The 17037-nt window shown below is 35.8% G+C and overlaps 2 protein-coding genes and 1 non-coding gene across 4 annotated transcripts; 1 reads left to right on the forward strand and 2 right to left on the reverse strand.

The window, feature by feature from the left end:
* Positions 1-2591: 2591 nt before the first annotated feature.
* Positions 2592-2664, reverse strand: TRNAK-CUU (transfer RNA lysine (anticodon CUU)). Its single transcript has one exon. It is a non-coding gene; the product is annotated as a tRNA-Lys (tRNA).
* A 1955-nt stretch (positions 2665-4619) lies between these two features.
* LOC126725030 (DNA-directed RNA polymerase I subunit rpa49) lies at positions 4620-10599 on the forward strand. Its single transcript, XM_050429513.1, has 4 exons — positions 4620-5241; positions 5665-5814; positions 6494-6817; positions 9987-10599. The coding sequence occupies exons 1-4, from the start codon at positions 4774-4776 to the stop codon at positions 10392-10394; spliced, it is 1350 nt and encodes a 449-aa protein (XP_050285470.1). The 5' UTR covers positions 4620-4773; the 3' UTR covers positions 10395-10599.
* Positions 10600-12566: 1967 nt separating this feature from the next.
* Positions 12567-16933, reverse strand: LOC126725031 (protein phosphatase 2C 16-like). 2 transcript variants are annotated; one of them, XM_050429515.1, is made up of 5 exons: positions 16715-16931; positions 15103-15884; positions 14349-14696; positions 14137-14242; positions 12567-13249 (listed from the first exon to the last, which is right to left on the reverse strand). In XM_050429515.1, the coding sequence occupies exons 2-5, from the start codon at positions 15730-15732 to the stop codon at positions 12915-12917; spliced, it is 1419 nt and encodes a 472-aa protein (XP_050285472.1). In that variant the 5' UTR covers positions 15733-15884; positions 16715-16931; the 3' UTR covers positions 12567-12914. The 2 variants fall into 2 exon arrangements, with proteins under 2 accessions (XP_050285472.1, XP_050285471.1); XM_050429514.1 differs by having other exon boundaries at positions 15103-16933.
* Positions 16934-17037: the final 104 nt, after the last annotated feature.

Raw genomic sequence — 17037 nt, forward strand, 5'->3', positions numbered from 1 at the left:
GAGGCGGTGACACTCGTACAGATAAGCCACATTGTGCCAAGTAAGGCCTAGATTCATCCGCTCGTCTAAGACATCTACACAGCCTAGTATCTTGAACATATTCGGGGCACACTAATACGACGTCAACCTATGGTTGGACAGGTATTCCCTTGTAATCCTACGCATGGAATGTGTCATCCCCCCCTCTATGAAAGCAATCATGGGGATAATAACTTCTCCCTCACCTCTATCTGTTAATACTCCTTCAAGAGGACAGTACTGCAGCCCCACCCCCGGGGGAATATGGTATTTTGCCCTAAAGGCCTCCATAGCGGTCGGAGTTTTCACTAATTTTTCGAATCTACCCATCTGAGCTGAACTGGGGGAATGAAAGTAAAGACCAGGAAGAAAAGTAGAGTCCGAGGAGAGAATTGAAACGGCGAGATGAACGAAATTTACTGGTACCTTCACAAAACGCTCAATGGGACGCCTGGAAATCTCTCTTGGAGGAAACGCTTCACGAAAAACGGCTACGGTGGCGTAACGGACGCAGGTATTCGTATATCTCTGGGGTTCGATGGAGTTCTCTGGAATCCTGTGAGGTTTATGAAATGCAGATAAAAAGAAGTAACTGAACCCCTCTGACGTCTTATATAGCCGGAAGGAGAGAGAAAAGATCACTCCTGCCTAAAAATACGAGAAAAAACGATGGCCGTTCGATCCACGCCACACCGTTGGATGAGGGGGACATAACGCCTCCAGAAGTAAATGGCCGCACCTCGTAAATTGTAGCGCGTCCAAAGTAACTATTCTCATGCGCGCCCCAAGCTCTCCTTACTTCCATCCTCTCACTAACATCAAAACTCCGCTTTTCTCTTCGGAAGGAGATAAAAACCGAAGTTTTGAGGGGCTATTGTGGGGCCCGGCCCAAAAAATAATGGGCTAGTCCAAATTCAGGCCCGTCCGAGGAGCGTCCTGTCCAAAGAGAAATCACAGATAAAGCCTTACTCAGTCCCAATAGCGCCAAGGAAAACTGTCCGAGGAGTAACTCCTCCTCGGACATTACGAAGCCCAGACGGGGAACTCGTCCCAACCATTTCGGTTCATCCTCCCAACATATAAAATGAATAAAATCCAAAATATCTCATGGAAAGCTGCCACCACCACATTAATTGCGCCCCAACCACCCTCTTGGCCGCATTAATGAGGAAAGGACCCCTGAATAGTACTACCTTGGCCTCTGCAACTCACAAAGGGAGTGATAAGGGCGTCTGATGGGACAGGTGCTCAAGTAGATGCTTAGATGATCAACAAGTGTAAGGATGGGATGAGAAGAGGAGAACTATATAATGTAGTGGAATCCCTCAAAGAGGGGGGGGGGGGAGAAAACTGTATTCGTAACAGAAGAAATAAAATCATACGTGAGAGATCCATTCTTGTGTTTTTATTTTTTTGCAACAATATTGTCCATGTATCAGACCGAATAGGCTCACTGAGGCTAAGTTCTTAAACCCATCCTCTACAAATATTTATTATGGGTTGCGCCTTGGGCCAAGGCCTGATCAATAGAACTTGGGCCAGGCAAATCGTGCAACTACACTTTTATTATTTAAAATATATTTTTCATATTTTTTGAGATGCAAAAATTGCTAATTAAAAGTTTGTATTCAAAGTTCGGGTAGCATCTTTTTTTCAATTGATAATATAGCTAATATATTTAATATTTCTTATGACATAGTCGATCTTAGATAAGGTTTTATCAATTTTAATATGGAAAAACTTCTTTTAGAGGTCTTTTTAATGAAATTTAGTTAGCAATACATGCATATGGAAAATAACTTAGCATGTTTTTAATATAACATAATACATCAATTTGAGTATTTTTCATATATTTGTAAAACTTCTTTTAAAACTTATAAGTCTGAAGTAAATTTAAACCATCAGTATCATAGTAATATTATGCTTAAGAAAACATTTGAGACTAAGACAATTTTTTTTACAAATTATCATCGTCTGGTAATTTTAATTTTTTGAAACTAAATAAAAAATAAAAAATATGTTCATATATTCAAAATTGTTCAAACCTACTTTGAATTGAAGAAATTGTCCAATTTATAGAGAATAAAAACCCATGCACCTATGGAAGAATTTGAAACATTTATGAGAGAGAGAGAGAGAGGGAATCAAATGTGTGCACAATCTAATAAGATAGATATTTTTATCTATGGTAAAATGCATTTGCATCCCATGAACTTTAGGTAGTTGCATTTACACCCCTGTACTTCTATTTTAGCCAATTTATTATATAAACTTTTGTAGTGTCTAGTGAATAGACCCCCTAAACTTTTATGTTGTTGCAATAAGATCTCTCATTTTCTTTTTTATATATGATTTGGTGCAAAAATATATTATGTTGGTTTTTTAATTAAAAAGAAGAGTATTAAAGTTTATGTATTAAATTAGCAAGAAAAAAAAGTTATGAGGATCCATTTCCTATAATAGTAAAATTTATAAAATAGAGTATAGGGGATGTAAGTGTTTTTTTTTTTTCTTTTTTTTGTGGGTAAAATCTGAACTATGGACCTGAAGTAAAAATTTAAATCAATAGAGAACGCCCACCGTGGGGCTCGAACCCACGACCACAAGGTTAAGAGCCTTGCGCTCTACCAACTGAGCTAGACGGGCTTCCTTACTGGTTATTTTGCTAATCTTTCGAACTTATTTAATACTTCCACAAGATAATTAATGACCCAATTATTTTTCTACCACTTAAAAAAATATTTTATTGATTAATACTTATAAATTTTTTTAAAAGATTTTATTGACTAACATTGGGAATTTTTTTTAGATTTTATTGACTTATGCTTAGAGCCTTCTTTTACTTCAGGACCTAGGACACACAAAAAAAAAATTGACAAAAAAATTTCACACTTAGATAAGTTAAGATAAAAATCAGAAAAATTTACTAACTTAATTAATGTCAAAAATATTGTAAATTTTTTGTGTACTAGCATTTCTTGTCCACAACTAATAAAAAAAATGTTTGCAAAAATTATAGTACTACAAAAAATTCACAATTTTTGTCACAATGCACCATGTCGTTGATTGTGATTGGTGGACAAAAAATGGTAGATCCATCTAAAAATGACAAACATCTAATCACAATCTACCACGTATAAAGAGCTGTGGCAAAAATTATAAATTTGTTGGTGGTACCCAAAAAAAAAAAAAAAAAAAAGTGAAAATTACACGTATAAAGTTTAGAAGTATTTGAATTTTATATCATGAAGTTTTAAATTTTGAATTTTATAGTTTGGAGTTTTATTCTATTTACATCAATAACCCTTCCATCTATTTACTTGTATTTAATTTGTCAAATAAAATGATATCACATCATTTTTGTAGCTTAAAAAAAATTAAATAATTAAAAAATAATATTGCACAATAAAAAATTATTTGACATTATTTTATTGGATGAAGTAAGGTTTTGTGTTACTTAACGAGAAATATAATCAGAATAGATTTTTAAAATTTAAGTTTTGAGATTTGAATATAAAATTCAAATAAACCACCTGTCTCCAGGGATTTTTCTTTAAAAAAAAAAAAAAACACAACAAACACAGTCACTTGCGCGCACAGACATAGCAGAAGACAGCCACCACCGTGGAACCAAAACCCTAAACCCCCAAAACTCTCAAACCCAGAAACAACTTTTCCTCTTCCTTCACCGATGAATTCAGACCCAGAAGATGCCAAATCTCCACAAACCCAAAACCATGAAACCCCACCAAAGAAAAAGAAGAAAAACAAGCACAAAACCCCTCAACCACCACCACAACCACCTTCACCTCCCCCACCTTCACCACCAGTCCAAGCCAAAGTCCAATCTTTCAAAGAAAACCCAAAAAATATTGTAAATTTTTTGTGTACTAGCATTTCTTGTCCACAACTAATAAAAAAATGTTTGCAAAAATTCTAGTACTACAAAAAATACACGATTTTTGTCACAATGCACTATGTTGTTGATTGTGATTGGTGGACAAAAAATAGTGGATCCATCTAGAAAAGACAAACATTCAATCACAATTTACCACGTAGAAGAGCTATGGCAAAAATTATAAATTAGCTGGTGGTACCCAAAAAAAAAAAAAAAAAAACTAAAGTGAAAAGTATACGTATAAAGTTTAGGAGTATTTAAATTTTATATCATAGAGTTTTAAAATTTAGATTTTATAGTTTGAAGTTTTATTCTATTTACATCAACAACCATTCCATCTATTTTTTTCATTAAGTGCCATCGTAAGCTTGTTACTTGTATTTAATTTGTCAAATAAAATGATGTCACATCATTTTTGTAGCTAAAAAAATTTAAATAATTAAAAAAATGATATTACACAATAAAAAAATATTTAACATCATTTTGTTGGATAAACTAATTACGCATAGTAAATTTATGTGACACTTATTAGGAAATATAGATGGAGTGGCTACCGAACCAAATAGAATAGACCTTTAAGGCAAAATCTAAAATTTAAAATTTCAAAATATAAAATTCAAATAGATCGAACCTCCTTGTCCCAGGGTTTTCTAAAAAAAAAATAATAATAATCTAAATAGAACCTAGCCTGCAAAAAAAAAACAAAAAACAAAAAAAACAAACAACGACAACAAAAAACAACAAACACAGTCACTCGCGCGCACAGACACAGCAAAAGACAGCCACCACCGTGGAACCAAAACCCTAAACCCCCAAAACTCTCAAACCCAGAAACAGCTTTTCCTCTTCCTTCACCAATGAATTCAGACCCAGAAGACGCCAAATCCCCACTAACCCAAAACCATGAAACCCCACCAAAGAAAAAGAAGAAAAACAAGCACAAAACCCCTCAACCGCCACCACAACCACCTTCACCTCCACCACCTTCACCACCAGTCCAAGCCAAAGTCCAAGCTCTCAAAGAAAACCCAAAAAAGTTTCCACCTTTTGTAGCTTACTTTCCCTCTGGTTATGACCCAGCGAAAAATCACAGCAATTCTGAGCAAATTGATGGTCATGAGTCAGCACCTAGTGTTAAGGTTTATAGGAGCCAGGAACGACCTCAGAGGGTTGAGATGGTGGTAACCCCAACTGGGTCTAATGTGGATTTTGTTGGGTCTAACTATTCTGGTGAATCCACTGGTGGCCACCACTGTAGTTATGCACTTGGGGTGTTTGATAAAGAGTCCCAGAGCTTGAAGATTGTTCCTGTCGCCTTTGACAAGGTGGAATTTTCTATTTGATTTGCTTAGAAAGTTTGAAAATTTGGTGGCTGATGGGTTGTGGAATGTGTAGTTGTTTACTGTTGGGTTGCTGATGAAATGTGTGAAAGTTTAGCTGTTTGGTTAATGAGAAAGTGTTGAAATTTTAGATTTTTTTTTTTTTTTTTTTTGGGTAACTGCTCAAATGTGGAAATTTGATTTGTGTATTGTTGTTTGGTTGCTGAAAAAGCGTGGAGAATGTACTTTATTTTTTTGGTTGCTGATGAAGTGTGGAAAATTATACTTATTGTTGTTAAGGAAATTCATACATTTGCTAATTGGTTATGGATGAGAATTTACTTGTATATTTTCATTACTGTTTAGTTGTTTCTTGCATCTATGTAGTATGTGATTATTGACTCTTATCGTATGTTTGCAATTGTCAAGGTATTTAGACTAGAACCAAAAGTCAGAGGGTTAGAAGCTGCTGATAAGAAAACTGAAAGCCCGGTAAAGGAAGAGCTTTCTGCAGTAAAGAAGGCAGACAGATTTAGAGAGCTTACTAATCTTTATGGAACAAAGAAGGCAAGAAATGAGGTAAGCCCCCCTCCACTTCTCCCCTTAGGCTTTATAATACAATTAAGAGTAATTTTTTATTTTTTATTTTTTATTTTTAAATTCTATAGACAGGTGTATTTGGGATTTCAATTGGCATTTGATGATTTAACCTGTCATTTCCCTCTACGATTTTATTTTATTTTTAAACATAAACTTCCTTGGAATATGCCAAGATCCTTGTAGGTCAACTAGTTGGCACCTTCTGGTGTTTCCGATAGAAATATCCAAGGTTCAAATCCCCCTACCCCTAATTATTGATGTATAAAAGAAAAATGTAACCTCTTCAGTATATAAATATAATTAGATCTATAAGCATGAGTGAAATTTTATGAATACAATGTCTGTCTTGCAATTTTAGGCCTATGGAATGCTCCATTGGTGAGGTTTCTTGGATGTTATCTTGCTTATTGGATTTGTATATTTGGGCAAAAAGAATTCTCTCTAGTATCAAATTTATAATTCATGTTAACTTCTTTAATTGTTTACTGGAAGTAAATTATCAGAAACTTAGGCCTGGATATAGCAGTATCATGTAGAACTTTTGGGCAGCCAAGCCAAAGTAGTTGAAAATTTGGATGGAGCACTTTATCAAGTTGAATAGAGTTGTGGCAAGCATTAGCACTTAGCTGTTGAGTTTAACTCCATAATTGTATTGCAGGCTAAAAAGAAGCACTCTCTGAATCAAGAAGATGATCCCAATTCTCAGAAGGTGCTAGACAGGAAAATCAAAGAAGTTAAGATAAATAAGGAGGCCCTTATAGGTTCAGATGGTGCTGAAGCCACTGTTGCTCGCAATATCCCACCATATGATGCCAATGCCACTATGCCCCAGGAGGCTTATCCACTGGACAAGATCATTCTCATGGGAGAGTGGGATTACATTGCAGATATTTTTGAGCTTTTGCAAGAGAAACCAAAATTGGCCTCCAATGCCTACCCAACCTTTGTCAGCAACAGAATTGATAAATTGCAGGGGATACAGGTATGGAGTATTTTTGCAAATACCTTTATGGAAGAAGATGCACTTCTTATGGTCATTACATTAGTGTTGACTAATTCTATAATATCAATATATATATATATATATATATATATCTCTTCAAAATCAAGGGCATTTCTCTTTTATCAGATTCCAGAGAATGGTAATTACTTCCCATTAGTACTTGGTAGCCTATGCAGCTTTCATTTTTGAAAATTTATAATAAATGGCTTTTAAGCCAACAGTTGAGGAATTTGACAGCAGGATGTCTCAAACATAAGATCCCTTACCATTGAATCTGAGCCCCACTACTTGCAAGTTGCAACTTGAATATAATTAATTACTAATTGCATTTATTACATAAAAACTTATATGTTTGGAATGTGTTAATATGCTTAACCACACTAAAGACACTATGGACACAAAGATAGTATGAAAACTACTATTTTGCTCCCTTGTTCCTCTACTTGTTAAGAAAAGTTCCCCCCCATTACTTCATACCCTTTGCAAGTTAATGGCAGTTTAGTAGATGAGTTACGCGAGAAAACGGCAAATCAGAAATATTACAGAATATGCTTCTTTAATCCCAAAAGTAGGTATGCAAATTTAAGAGGACTCGCATCCATATCAGTCAACTCTTCATTCAGTGAACTTTTGGCAAGTATTTGTTGCAGTTTTAGAGATTCATTCAGTGAACAGTTGATTGATATGGCTGCGAGTCCTCTTAAATTTGTATACCTGCTCTTGGGATTGAAAACGCACATTCTGCAATATTTCTGATTTGGTGTTTTATCGCTGACCAACTAAACTGCCATTAACCTGCAATGGGTATTTCTTTGTTGCTAGGCTGAGAATGATCAAGAAATGAGTCAAGGAAATTCTTGAAATGGGTAACATCTATGTGTTGTAATTACAAAAAACCCTGCACCATGGTAGAAAAACCTTCTATCAATGATGTTAGTTGATAGAAGGTTTTTCTGGCTTAAAAAACCTTCTATCAGTTGTGTTTTTTTTTTTTGGCTTAAAAATACCTACATATAAATGATGTTAGTTGATGTTTACCCAAAAAGAAAAAGAGGGTGATATCTTTATTGTTGAAAATAAGTAATGTTATTGGAGTTGCTTATAAAAAAGAAGTAATGTTAAGATTTGTAGCCCAGTGAAGAATGGAGCGTTAGGCATTAGGTGGTTGAGAAGGTTTAATTCTGCCTTATTAGCCAAATGGTTGTGGCGTTATGGTTTGGAGAATGATGCCCTTTGGAGAAGGGTCATTGGGGCGAAGTATGGGAATGAGTGGGGTGGTTGGTGCACAAAATTTGTGTCTGGGGCATATGGTGTTTGTCTGTGGAAGTTCATTAGAAGTGGCTGGTTGAATTTTTCCAAGTTCATTCGGTATGATGTGGGTGATGGTACTCGTGAAGTTTTAGGATGATGTGTGGTGTAGGGATCGTCCTCTTAAGGAGGCGTTCCTAGGTATATATAATATTAGTAGGTCAAGCGATGCTTCGGTCTTTGAGGTTATGCGCTGTGCTAGTGGGAGAATTTCTTGGGACTTGCAGTTTCGTCGTTTAGAGAATGATCAAGAGTCTCATTCTTTGGATTTGTTTTTGGTTTTGATTTATTCCACTAAGGTGTGGGGTGTTGGTTCTGACAAATTTTGTTGGAAGCCAGCTAGCAATTGAGGGTTCAAGGTGAGTGGGTATTATCAATCTCTATCCCCTTCTAGAGTCATTTCTTTCCCTTGGAAAATGGTATGGCAATTGAAGGTTCCACCTCAGGTAGCATTCTTTTCTTGGACTATGGCTTTAGACAAGATTCTAACTATAGATAATCTTCGGAAGAGGCATCTTGTTGTTCTTGAGTGGTGTTTTATGTGCAAAAGATGTGGGGAATCTGTAGATCATCTCCTCCTTCACTGTCCTATAGCATTTGAGATGTGGAGTATGATCTTTTGCTTGTTTGGTGTTTGTTGGGTGATGCCGCAAAGGGTAGTGGATTTGTTGGATTGTTGGTCATGCAATTTCAAGCAGCATCGTAATATAGTTATTTGGAGGTTTGTGCCGCACTACTTGATGTGATATATCTGGTGGGAATGGAACTCTAGAAGCTTTGAGGGTCGCAAACGGTCCATTCTTGAGTTTAAGTCTTTTTTCTTTTTTACTCTTCTCGAATGGTGTTTTGTTTTACCTTTTTTTTCTTGTTTCTCCCTTCCTGTGTTGATTGATCATTGTTCTTTGGTTTCTTGATGTTTTTGCCTTTTTCGTACATTCCCTATGTGCTGGGCAGAGTTTTAATGAAGTTTTTATGTTACTTATCCAAAAAAAAAAAAAGTAATGTTAGTGGAGTTAAGTAACAAGCAGAAATTTCCTAAATGAATTGAGGAGCTACTATAGTCATGTCTAGGTAGGTTACCACAGCTGGTCACCCCTCCTGCCCTTTTCCTTAGAAAAAAAAAGTAACAAGAAGAACTAACCTCAAGAACAACTATATCTATTAATGGTTGACTAAATTTCTATTGAATCGTAGGCCTTTATAGAGAAATTTACTTGTAGTCAAAACTGAAAACACTTAAGTTATAGTGGACATAATGAGTAACTTTATTACCTTTCCTTCATTTTTGAGATTAACAGATTCATTGGAGATGTGATCACTTAATGAGAGATAATTGCTTCTAAAAATAGAGAGATAATTAAACTAATACATACAAGGGAAAAAGATTAAGAATCCAAATGGCCTCTCTATTGAGTATAATGATAACCACTAGCAAGGAAAAATTTATAAGATTGATAATCCATATGGTTTTTATATTGATAACTGCTACCAAGGAAATAGGGGAAAAAAGAAGAAGAAGAGAGTTTATAATGGTAACCCATTGACCAATCCTTTTAAATTTCATATACATGAACTTTTCATTTTTGAATTTCATGTACATGAAGATCTAATGGTCCATGAACTTTTTTCAAATGTCACATGTCTCACATCTGGCTAAAAATTGGAGGATTTAAATGGGAGTGGATCTTAGACAGACCTTATTATGAAATCCCTCTGATTGTGTTGATTTCTAAACCTGTTGTATCTTTTTTTGTTTTTATCTCTTTCTTTCCCCCCTTTTAAGTTATTTGGGTTTAAAAGCTAGATTATTTATAATTACATTGTATCTTATTTTCTATAGGATGAGGCAGAGAAGAGAACGCTTTGTTGCATATTCTCATACATTACTCATCTAATAAAGTTCAGAGATCAGCATTCCATGGATGCTTTTTCCTCTGCAAAGGGCCACAAGATTCCAGGCATTCTACGCAATAGGTTTTCAACCATGTTTGCTGATCAATTGTCAAAAAGGCTGTCAGCTGAGAAAAATGATCTTCTCATTAGTTATATCTTGGTGCTCACGCTATATGCTGATGAATTCCGAACTGATCCAGCTGATATAGCAAAGGATCTGAGAATGAGTCCAATAAATTTGAGAGCACATTTTGAGCATTTGGGTTGCAAGCTCTCGCGGCAGGACAAATTGCAGATTTTTACCCTACCTTTACCTCTCCAATTTCCAATACTTAGGCAGAAGCGGCGACGATAGATGGATGAATTGTGTACTCTTTGTTCCGCTCTAGCAAGTTAATTATAAATTTTGCGATTTGTGAGTCCTGATGTAGTGATTATCTTACAGCAATTGGAAGAATATGGGTGCTTCTAGTATGGAGAGACTGCACACTAGTTACAGGAAAAGTGTTAAATTGTTTATTATGAATTTCAGAAAAGTTTCAAGATCTTTTTTGCAGTAATGTTCTTTGGATGTTAAAACATAGTTATGCTTACATCTATTTAAGGAGAATGGCATTACATAAAATACTTCCCTCCCTTTTATCACAATCTCATTGGGCTTGCATCGGATTGAATTTGGTTGGGGGTGAGTATAAGTTGTAAACCATTATGATGCACTACTAGACTAATCACTACTTATAATCTTCATACATTGATTATCAAAGTATTGTTTTGCATGGATCATAGGCTCACAGCATGGCTTTTGATGCCCTTCAGTTCACCATGAATCTTAAATTCAATTGTTTTTATTTAGTTTTCAAATAGCTACACCTGTCAAGTAGAGAACAAATTACTACTTCATTGAGTATTTTCTGCAATGCCTTTCATAACTATTGAGCAATGGGTCTTTTTTTGGTTTTGGGTTTTTTAATAACCAAGTTAGAGATTTGGTGGTGGAATATTTCACGCAAGAAAAAGTGATACCCTTTTACAATTACGTGAACCTAACGTGTGGGACAAATGATGATTGATATCACAAAAAAACATGTTACAAAAGGGCATAGTAAACGTGCACGCTATGGATGGAGTGCAGCCCAAAATTAACAAAGGATTGGACATGATTCATAAATGCAAGGGGTGAGTGATTTAACTGGTTAAGGATGTTGAAAGTGTGCTCTATTGGAGGTTGGAACCAGCTTGGCTAGCCAGCCACATTGAATGTTATGACTTATTATGACTCCCTTAGTTGGCTTGCGAAGCGTAGATGGCAAGATTAGTTTGGTACTCTCAGTTTCTTTACCTCATTCTTTGATTTTCTTGCTTAAATTTGGTAACTTCTATCATTACGTTTTTAGTAGGAATTCATTATTGTCAATAAGCTCTAGCTCATAAACTACCTACTCTCTAATCTCTATAATATTGAGGATAAAATTGTAGGCAACATTCTTTGATTTTCATGTTTAAATTTGGTAATTTCTATCATTATGCTTTTAGGACTGTAATAATTACTATAATCTCTATAATAATAAGGATAAAATTGTAGGCAACATTCTTTGATTTTCTTTTTTAAATTTGGTAATTTCTTTTAAACCAAAATTTGGTAATTTCTATCATTATGCTTTTAGGACTGTAATAATTACTAAAATCTCTATAATAATGAGGATAAAATTGTAGGCAACATTCTTTGATTTTCTTTTTTAAATTTGGTAATTTCTATCATTACGCTTTTTTTTTTTTTTTTTTTTTTTGAGTAAATATCATTACGCTTTTGTAGGACTAATAATTACTGTCAATGCTCATACAATTCCTACTCTTTATAATATAAAGAGGATAAAATTGTAGGTTCAAAACATACTAGATACATTGCAATTTTGAAAATGGGAAAATGAAGGCTTATATACTGTTTAATAACACATGACAAAAATTAATAAATACTCAATGATGAAATGTAAGTATATTTTTCAAAAAAAAAAAAAAAAATACACATGTTCATCGGCTTGATTCTCTAATATTTGTGCACAATTCGACTTTATTTGTTAAGAAGTGTATAAAAACATCATTTAATAGTGTTAAATGCATCTTAGTCTGAACACTAATAACAAAAACTTATAATCATTATTATTGCCATCATTACTGTAAGTGGTGGTGGTAATGTCTACTATAGAAATTAGAAAGGAAAATTCGACTCCATGATTCATGTTGCAAATTGATGAAAGATTCTTTACAAAATGGGACGTTAAGAGTTAAAACAACTGTTGAAATGGTTGATACGAATCTAGGACTCCTATCCTTGTCAGCTGAAGATGCCATGAACAGGCAAAGGGAGTAAGAGGTGGCCATTGGATTGGACCATCCTTGTGTTCAAGCGACTAATTAAGTTTACAGTCATGGATGGTAGACTGAGCACTGAGCACCTTAGACAATTACATTACACAAAGCCCAGCTTAAGTTTCCTTGGACCAACAGTAAAAATAAACCCAGACTCATCTTCAAGAAGTGGCAAAGTATATTGATATGGCACCATGTACTTAAAATGAACCAAAGGGAATGATATAAAAGCCCTCACAAAACCTTTTTGAGTACTGACTACTGAGAAAATTGTAAATTTCTCTCCCTGACATACCTGTAGCACCTCAAATTTACATAATTTAGCAAGATGCATACCAAGAGATAAATATAGCATTCCACCATAGTTACTATAGTACATACAAATTTCTATACTCTTACACACTTTAAGCCCATAAGAAAAAACGAATGGACTTGGCTATGTATTTAAGTCGATGTACTTTTCTAACATATAGGAGACTTAAACCGGATCGTGATGAGGACTTTTCCACTAAGACTTGGTCTTGAACTTTCTTTGAGCTTTCAAGTCCACCACAATCACAGAGATGTTATCCTTGCTTCCTCTCTGGAGGGCAAGAATTGAAAGGCGATCTGCTGCTGCTTGCGCTGCAGGATCAATTCCTGTGCCCCTCTCCAAAAGAGGTGCACTCCCATTCTTTTTGTGCCAAAGAAGGATCTGCCTTCGAGCCACTTCACAAGCTTCCTCATTTGTCATCACATCCCACAAACCATCACTGGCTAAAACGAGCAATTCATCATCTCTGGCGCGGGGAAGAAACATGACTTCCGGTTCTGGAATAATCCATGGTTTCAAATATCTGTCACCTGTAGGTGGCAGAGAAAAAAAGTAGTACAAAATTTGAGATTTTGTTCATTTGCTTTCAGGACATATTTTGCATATGGTACTTATCAAACTTTAGTACCACATACTGGTTGCAATGCATTGTTCAGATAAACAAACCAAGATAGGTACATATTCATTGTAAACAACCATATTTACTCAAAAGCAAAGGCATTACACCAAATTAAATCTCAGGGGGCTATTCCAAAGTCCAATGAGATTATCAAGCCAATTGATAAGAGCTTTGGAATACACATTTTGCAGCTTAATATTACATCAGCAACAAAATAACAGACAAACTAATCTACATAGGTATCTTGACATCTCCCCTTTTTTATGGAATGCCATTGGCAGTATACTTCTTTGTAGCTTAACTAGTTCAGAAATTACGTTCACAGGTGGTATCTTGTTTAACAGTTGCAAACAACGCCGCTCTCACATAGGGGTGGATCTCATGCTTGTGGGGTCCACACCCATGTGTGAGGGGTGTTGTATGCAACCATTACACAAAATAATAACTTCACAGGCAGGGTTCACCGAGTCACTAGGATGCTAGACATCTATTCCTTTGTATTAACAACCAACAGTTTGAAATATTATCTTTTAAAAGGTAGTTTTGTAGAACTGATCAGAATTATGTCTAAATTTGAGGACTGACATTTGTGTCAGTATGGACATTGAAGCATTACCCAATACGCTGCTTCCATAACAATCCCCCCTTTCTTTGACCTTGATTTGAAAAGAGAGAAATCAACACCTTGCTTGATCCATTGAATGATCAAACAATTTTTCTTTGAATACTCAAGGAGATTTTTCTGCACATGTTTACAAAAACTCATGGTTACAAGGTCATGTTAAAAGGTACACCTACCAATGGACCTTGACATTGCAAGAACTCCGAAAACACGATGCCCGTTCCACTGGATGACCTTTCCTCCAGATGCCTCAATTCTTGCGTATTCATCTTCTCTATTTGGCTGGAAAAAATAAAATCAAAGCATGAAAGCAAATTAGTTTCCACGGGAGGAAAGAGCTTTTGTCCACAATGGTGTAAAGATAGCAGAATAAAAACACATGCCCTACTTTATGATCAACTGATAATGCCATGGCTTCTTTGCCACGACACAGTACTGCTCTTGAATCACCACAGTTCGCAACAATAATATGGGAAGAACAGACTAAGGCAACCACAGCTGTAGATCCAACAGTTTCTGGAGCAACAGGCTCAGAAGCATCTTCATTGTTTCCATTGATGCCTCTACTAACATTTCCTGCAATTTCGTCATCAACCTTTTGGAAGCAACTGGTGAAGGCTTTCTCCCACTGCACTTGTTGATTTCCCCCCATACTTCCATCACTTAAATTGTCTTTAATCATTCCAATATCTTCATCCAAAGCCAAATGGATGCGGTCTCGACAATAGTCTGCAACCTGCAAGAGGGACCCTCCAATCACGCTAACATATGCCATTCCAGAATATTTCAACATAAGGAATATCTCAATCTTAAAAATGACTGCATGATGTAATGTTTAAGAAAAAAAATCATTATCAACAGGAAAACCAAGGCAGATTACATTTTGTCATTAGTGTTGTTTATAGTAGCTCAGTGTACAACATGTTCACATAGGAAACTTATGTAAAATCAACAAAATTTGCTTACAATTTCAAACCCTAGATAATAAGTTTGCTAAATAAATCAGGTTATACATGATCTACAAATGAATCCTGTTTCAGACAGTTAAGCCAGACTGATTTCAATGAAATACATCCAGTTGGGCAAACAAAACACACTATAACTCAAATGAATCAAATAAACATTTAGAAATAAAGATGTACCTGAGAGCCCCCGTGGCCATCATAAACAGCAAAGAAATGACTGGTTACATGGGTCAAACTTTGCTTCATTCCATCAATCACACGATCACCGATAAGCATTTTGATAGGAATTTTCATAAATCGAGGTACAGCAGCAACGGCGTCTTCCATTTCTGGTCTGTCTCCAGGAATAGAAACAGAACCCCATAGGGGAATACAGTCCAGCTCAAAAACACTCCGGATGCCTCCTTTACTGACATTCTTCTGCATATGTGACTGGAAAACCACTGTAGAGGCCTTTATCTCAGATTTACTAGATATCTTTGAATCTGGGCTAACTGCTGCGACAATCAGTTCACCAGAAGGCACCTGCCCTATACTTGATTCCACCAAGATAATAGCCTTAGCAACAATCTGAGCATGACCAACCTTTTCAATTTCCTCAATATCTGGCAATCTTATTTCAGACTCTACATCCAAAGTTAACAACTCCCCTCTAATAATCCCATTAGTGTCATGTGAAACAGACAAGATTCCATCTTCCTCACTTTCCTGCATCACAACATCATCAGCAATTGAACCATTTCCATTATCTGGCAACATTCCTGACAAATCATCTCCTCCCCCACCACTGCCTTCTGGTGCTGACATGGTTAATCCGTGAAGTTCACTCTTAACATCATTGCAATTTCCATTTCCACTAGAAACAGACTCTGCAGACACAACCTTAGCAGGATCCAACAACAAATTTGATGCATCTGTTACCAACTTGAGCCGCGTGATTTCCACATGGGTCGCAATTCCTGAGTCATCACACATAGAATTACCTAAACTAAGAGTCACTGAGACTGCTGAGGACATCTCATCCATCAACTCTCTCTCTCTCTCTCTCTCTCTCTCTTCCTGTACTAGTTACCTTCCAAACTCTCTACACTCTCACATAACTAGTTATATTTCATTTCCTTCAAGCAATGAACTTTTTACAGCTATAATTATACCGAACACAAACCACACCACCAAGATCAATTTAAATTATGGGTATATATGAGCTAAACATGAGAAGAATAAAGCAGGACTATCAGATCTGCTGTGGAACAATGGATCAAACTTCCAGTTATAAATACTCCACTCATTCACAAGTATTTTGAGTTTCTCAAACACTCTAAAGCATACCAAATTCTCCTCCTCGTGGCATAGAACTGACCACAAATTCATAAATCTTATCCAGACCACCAACCCCTAAAAACACACACATGACAATGACCAAAATCCAATCTTTATCTATAAGCCCAATATAAGACAAAGCCAAAAAGGGTCATAAGAAACAACCTAGGCAGAAAAAGAAAACCAACTGCAAATAATCACAGGATAACCTTAAAAAGGTAAACCCTTTAACAAATAAAAAATTAAAGTTTCCTGGATCTAAGGCAACCCATCTCAGCCTATCTTGAAATCTGGGTCTTTTTTACCTTTCTTACTCTTCTTCAACTCACACAACCCCAATCATCAATTATCATCAAAGTCACATACATATAGAACTAACCAGTTATCTGGGTGTGCTAATAAATGATCTAGTTCCCTCAAAACAATGGAAAATATCACATACAAGAAAAGAAAATTGAGGGTTGCTTACCAGTTGGAACTGAAAAGACTTGGTACCAGAAAACCTGGTCAGTGAAGCCTCTTTCCTAGATTTTTTCCCCTTTGTTTCTGGGCTTGGAGTTAGCTTCAAAGAGAGAGAGAAAAAGAGAGAGAAAACATGAAGAGAGAGAGAGAGAGAGAGAGAGAGTTCTATCAATGTGGAAATGCTTTTCACCATGCACTCCTTTAGGGGACACGTATACATGTGATAATCTAATATCGTTCAATGCTTTTAACTTTTAAGACAGAGAATGCTTTAGGTCAAGACAGTGCTTACATGAGGACAACTACTCATGGATTTTTCATGAGACAAAA

This window comes from Quercus robur, chromosome 5 (assembly GCF_932294415.1).
Source record: "Quercus robur chromosome 5, dhQueRobu3.1, whole genome shotgun sequence".
NCBI lineage: Eukaryota > Viridiplantae > Streptophyta > Magnoliopsida > Fagales > Fagaceae > Quercus > Quercus robur.

Bases quoted from the DNA above. Each gene is read 5' to 3' on its own strand.
- LOC126725030 (XM_050429513.1), top strand. From the start codon at position 4,774: ATGAATTCAGACCCAGAAGACGCCAAATCCCCACTAACCCAAAACCAT. The intron at 5,815-6,493 runs GTAAGCCCCCCT...ATTGTATTGCAG, and splicing joins CAAAGAAGGCAAGAAATGAG to GCTAAAAAGAAGCACTCTCT. The intron at 6,818-9,986 runs GTATGGAGTATT...TATTTTCTATAG, and splicing joins ATAAATTGCAGGGGATACAG to GATGAGGCAGAGAAGAGAAC.
- LOC126725031 (XM_050429514.1), bottom strand. From the start codon at position 15,951: ATGGATGAGATGTCCTCAGCAGTCTCAGTGACTCTTAGTTTAGGTAAT. The intron at 14,697-15,102 runs GTACATCTTTAT...TCCCTCTTGCAG, and splicing joins ATGGCCACGGGGGCTCTCAG to GTTGCAGACTATTGTCGAGA. The intron at 14,243-14,348 runs GTAGGGCATGTG...TATTTTTTCCAG, and splicing joins CATTATCAGTTGATCATAAA to CCAAATAGAGAAGATGAATA.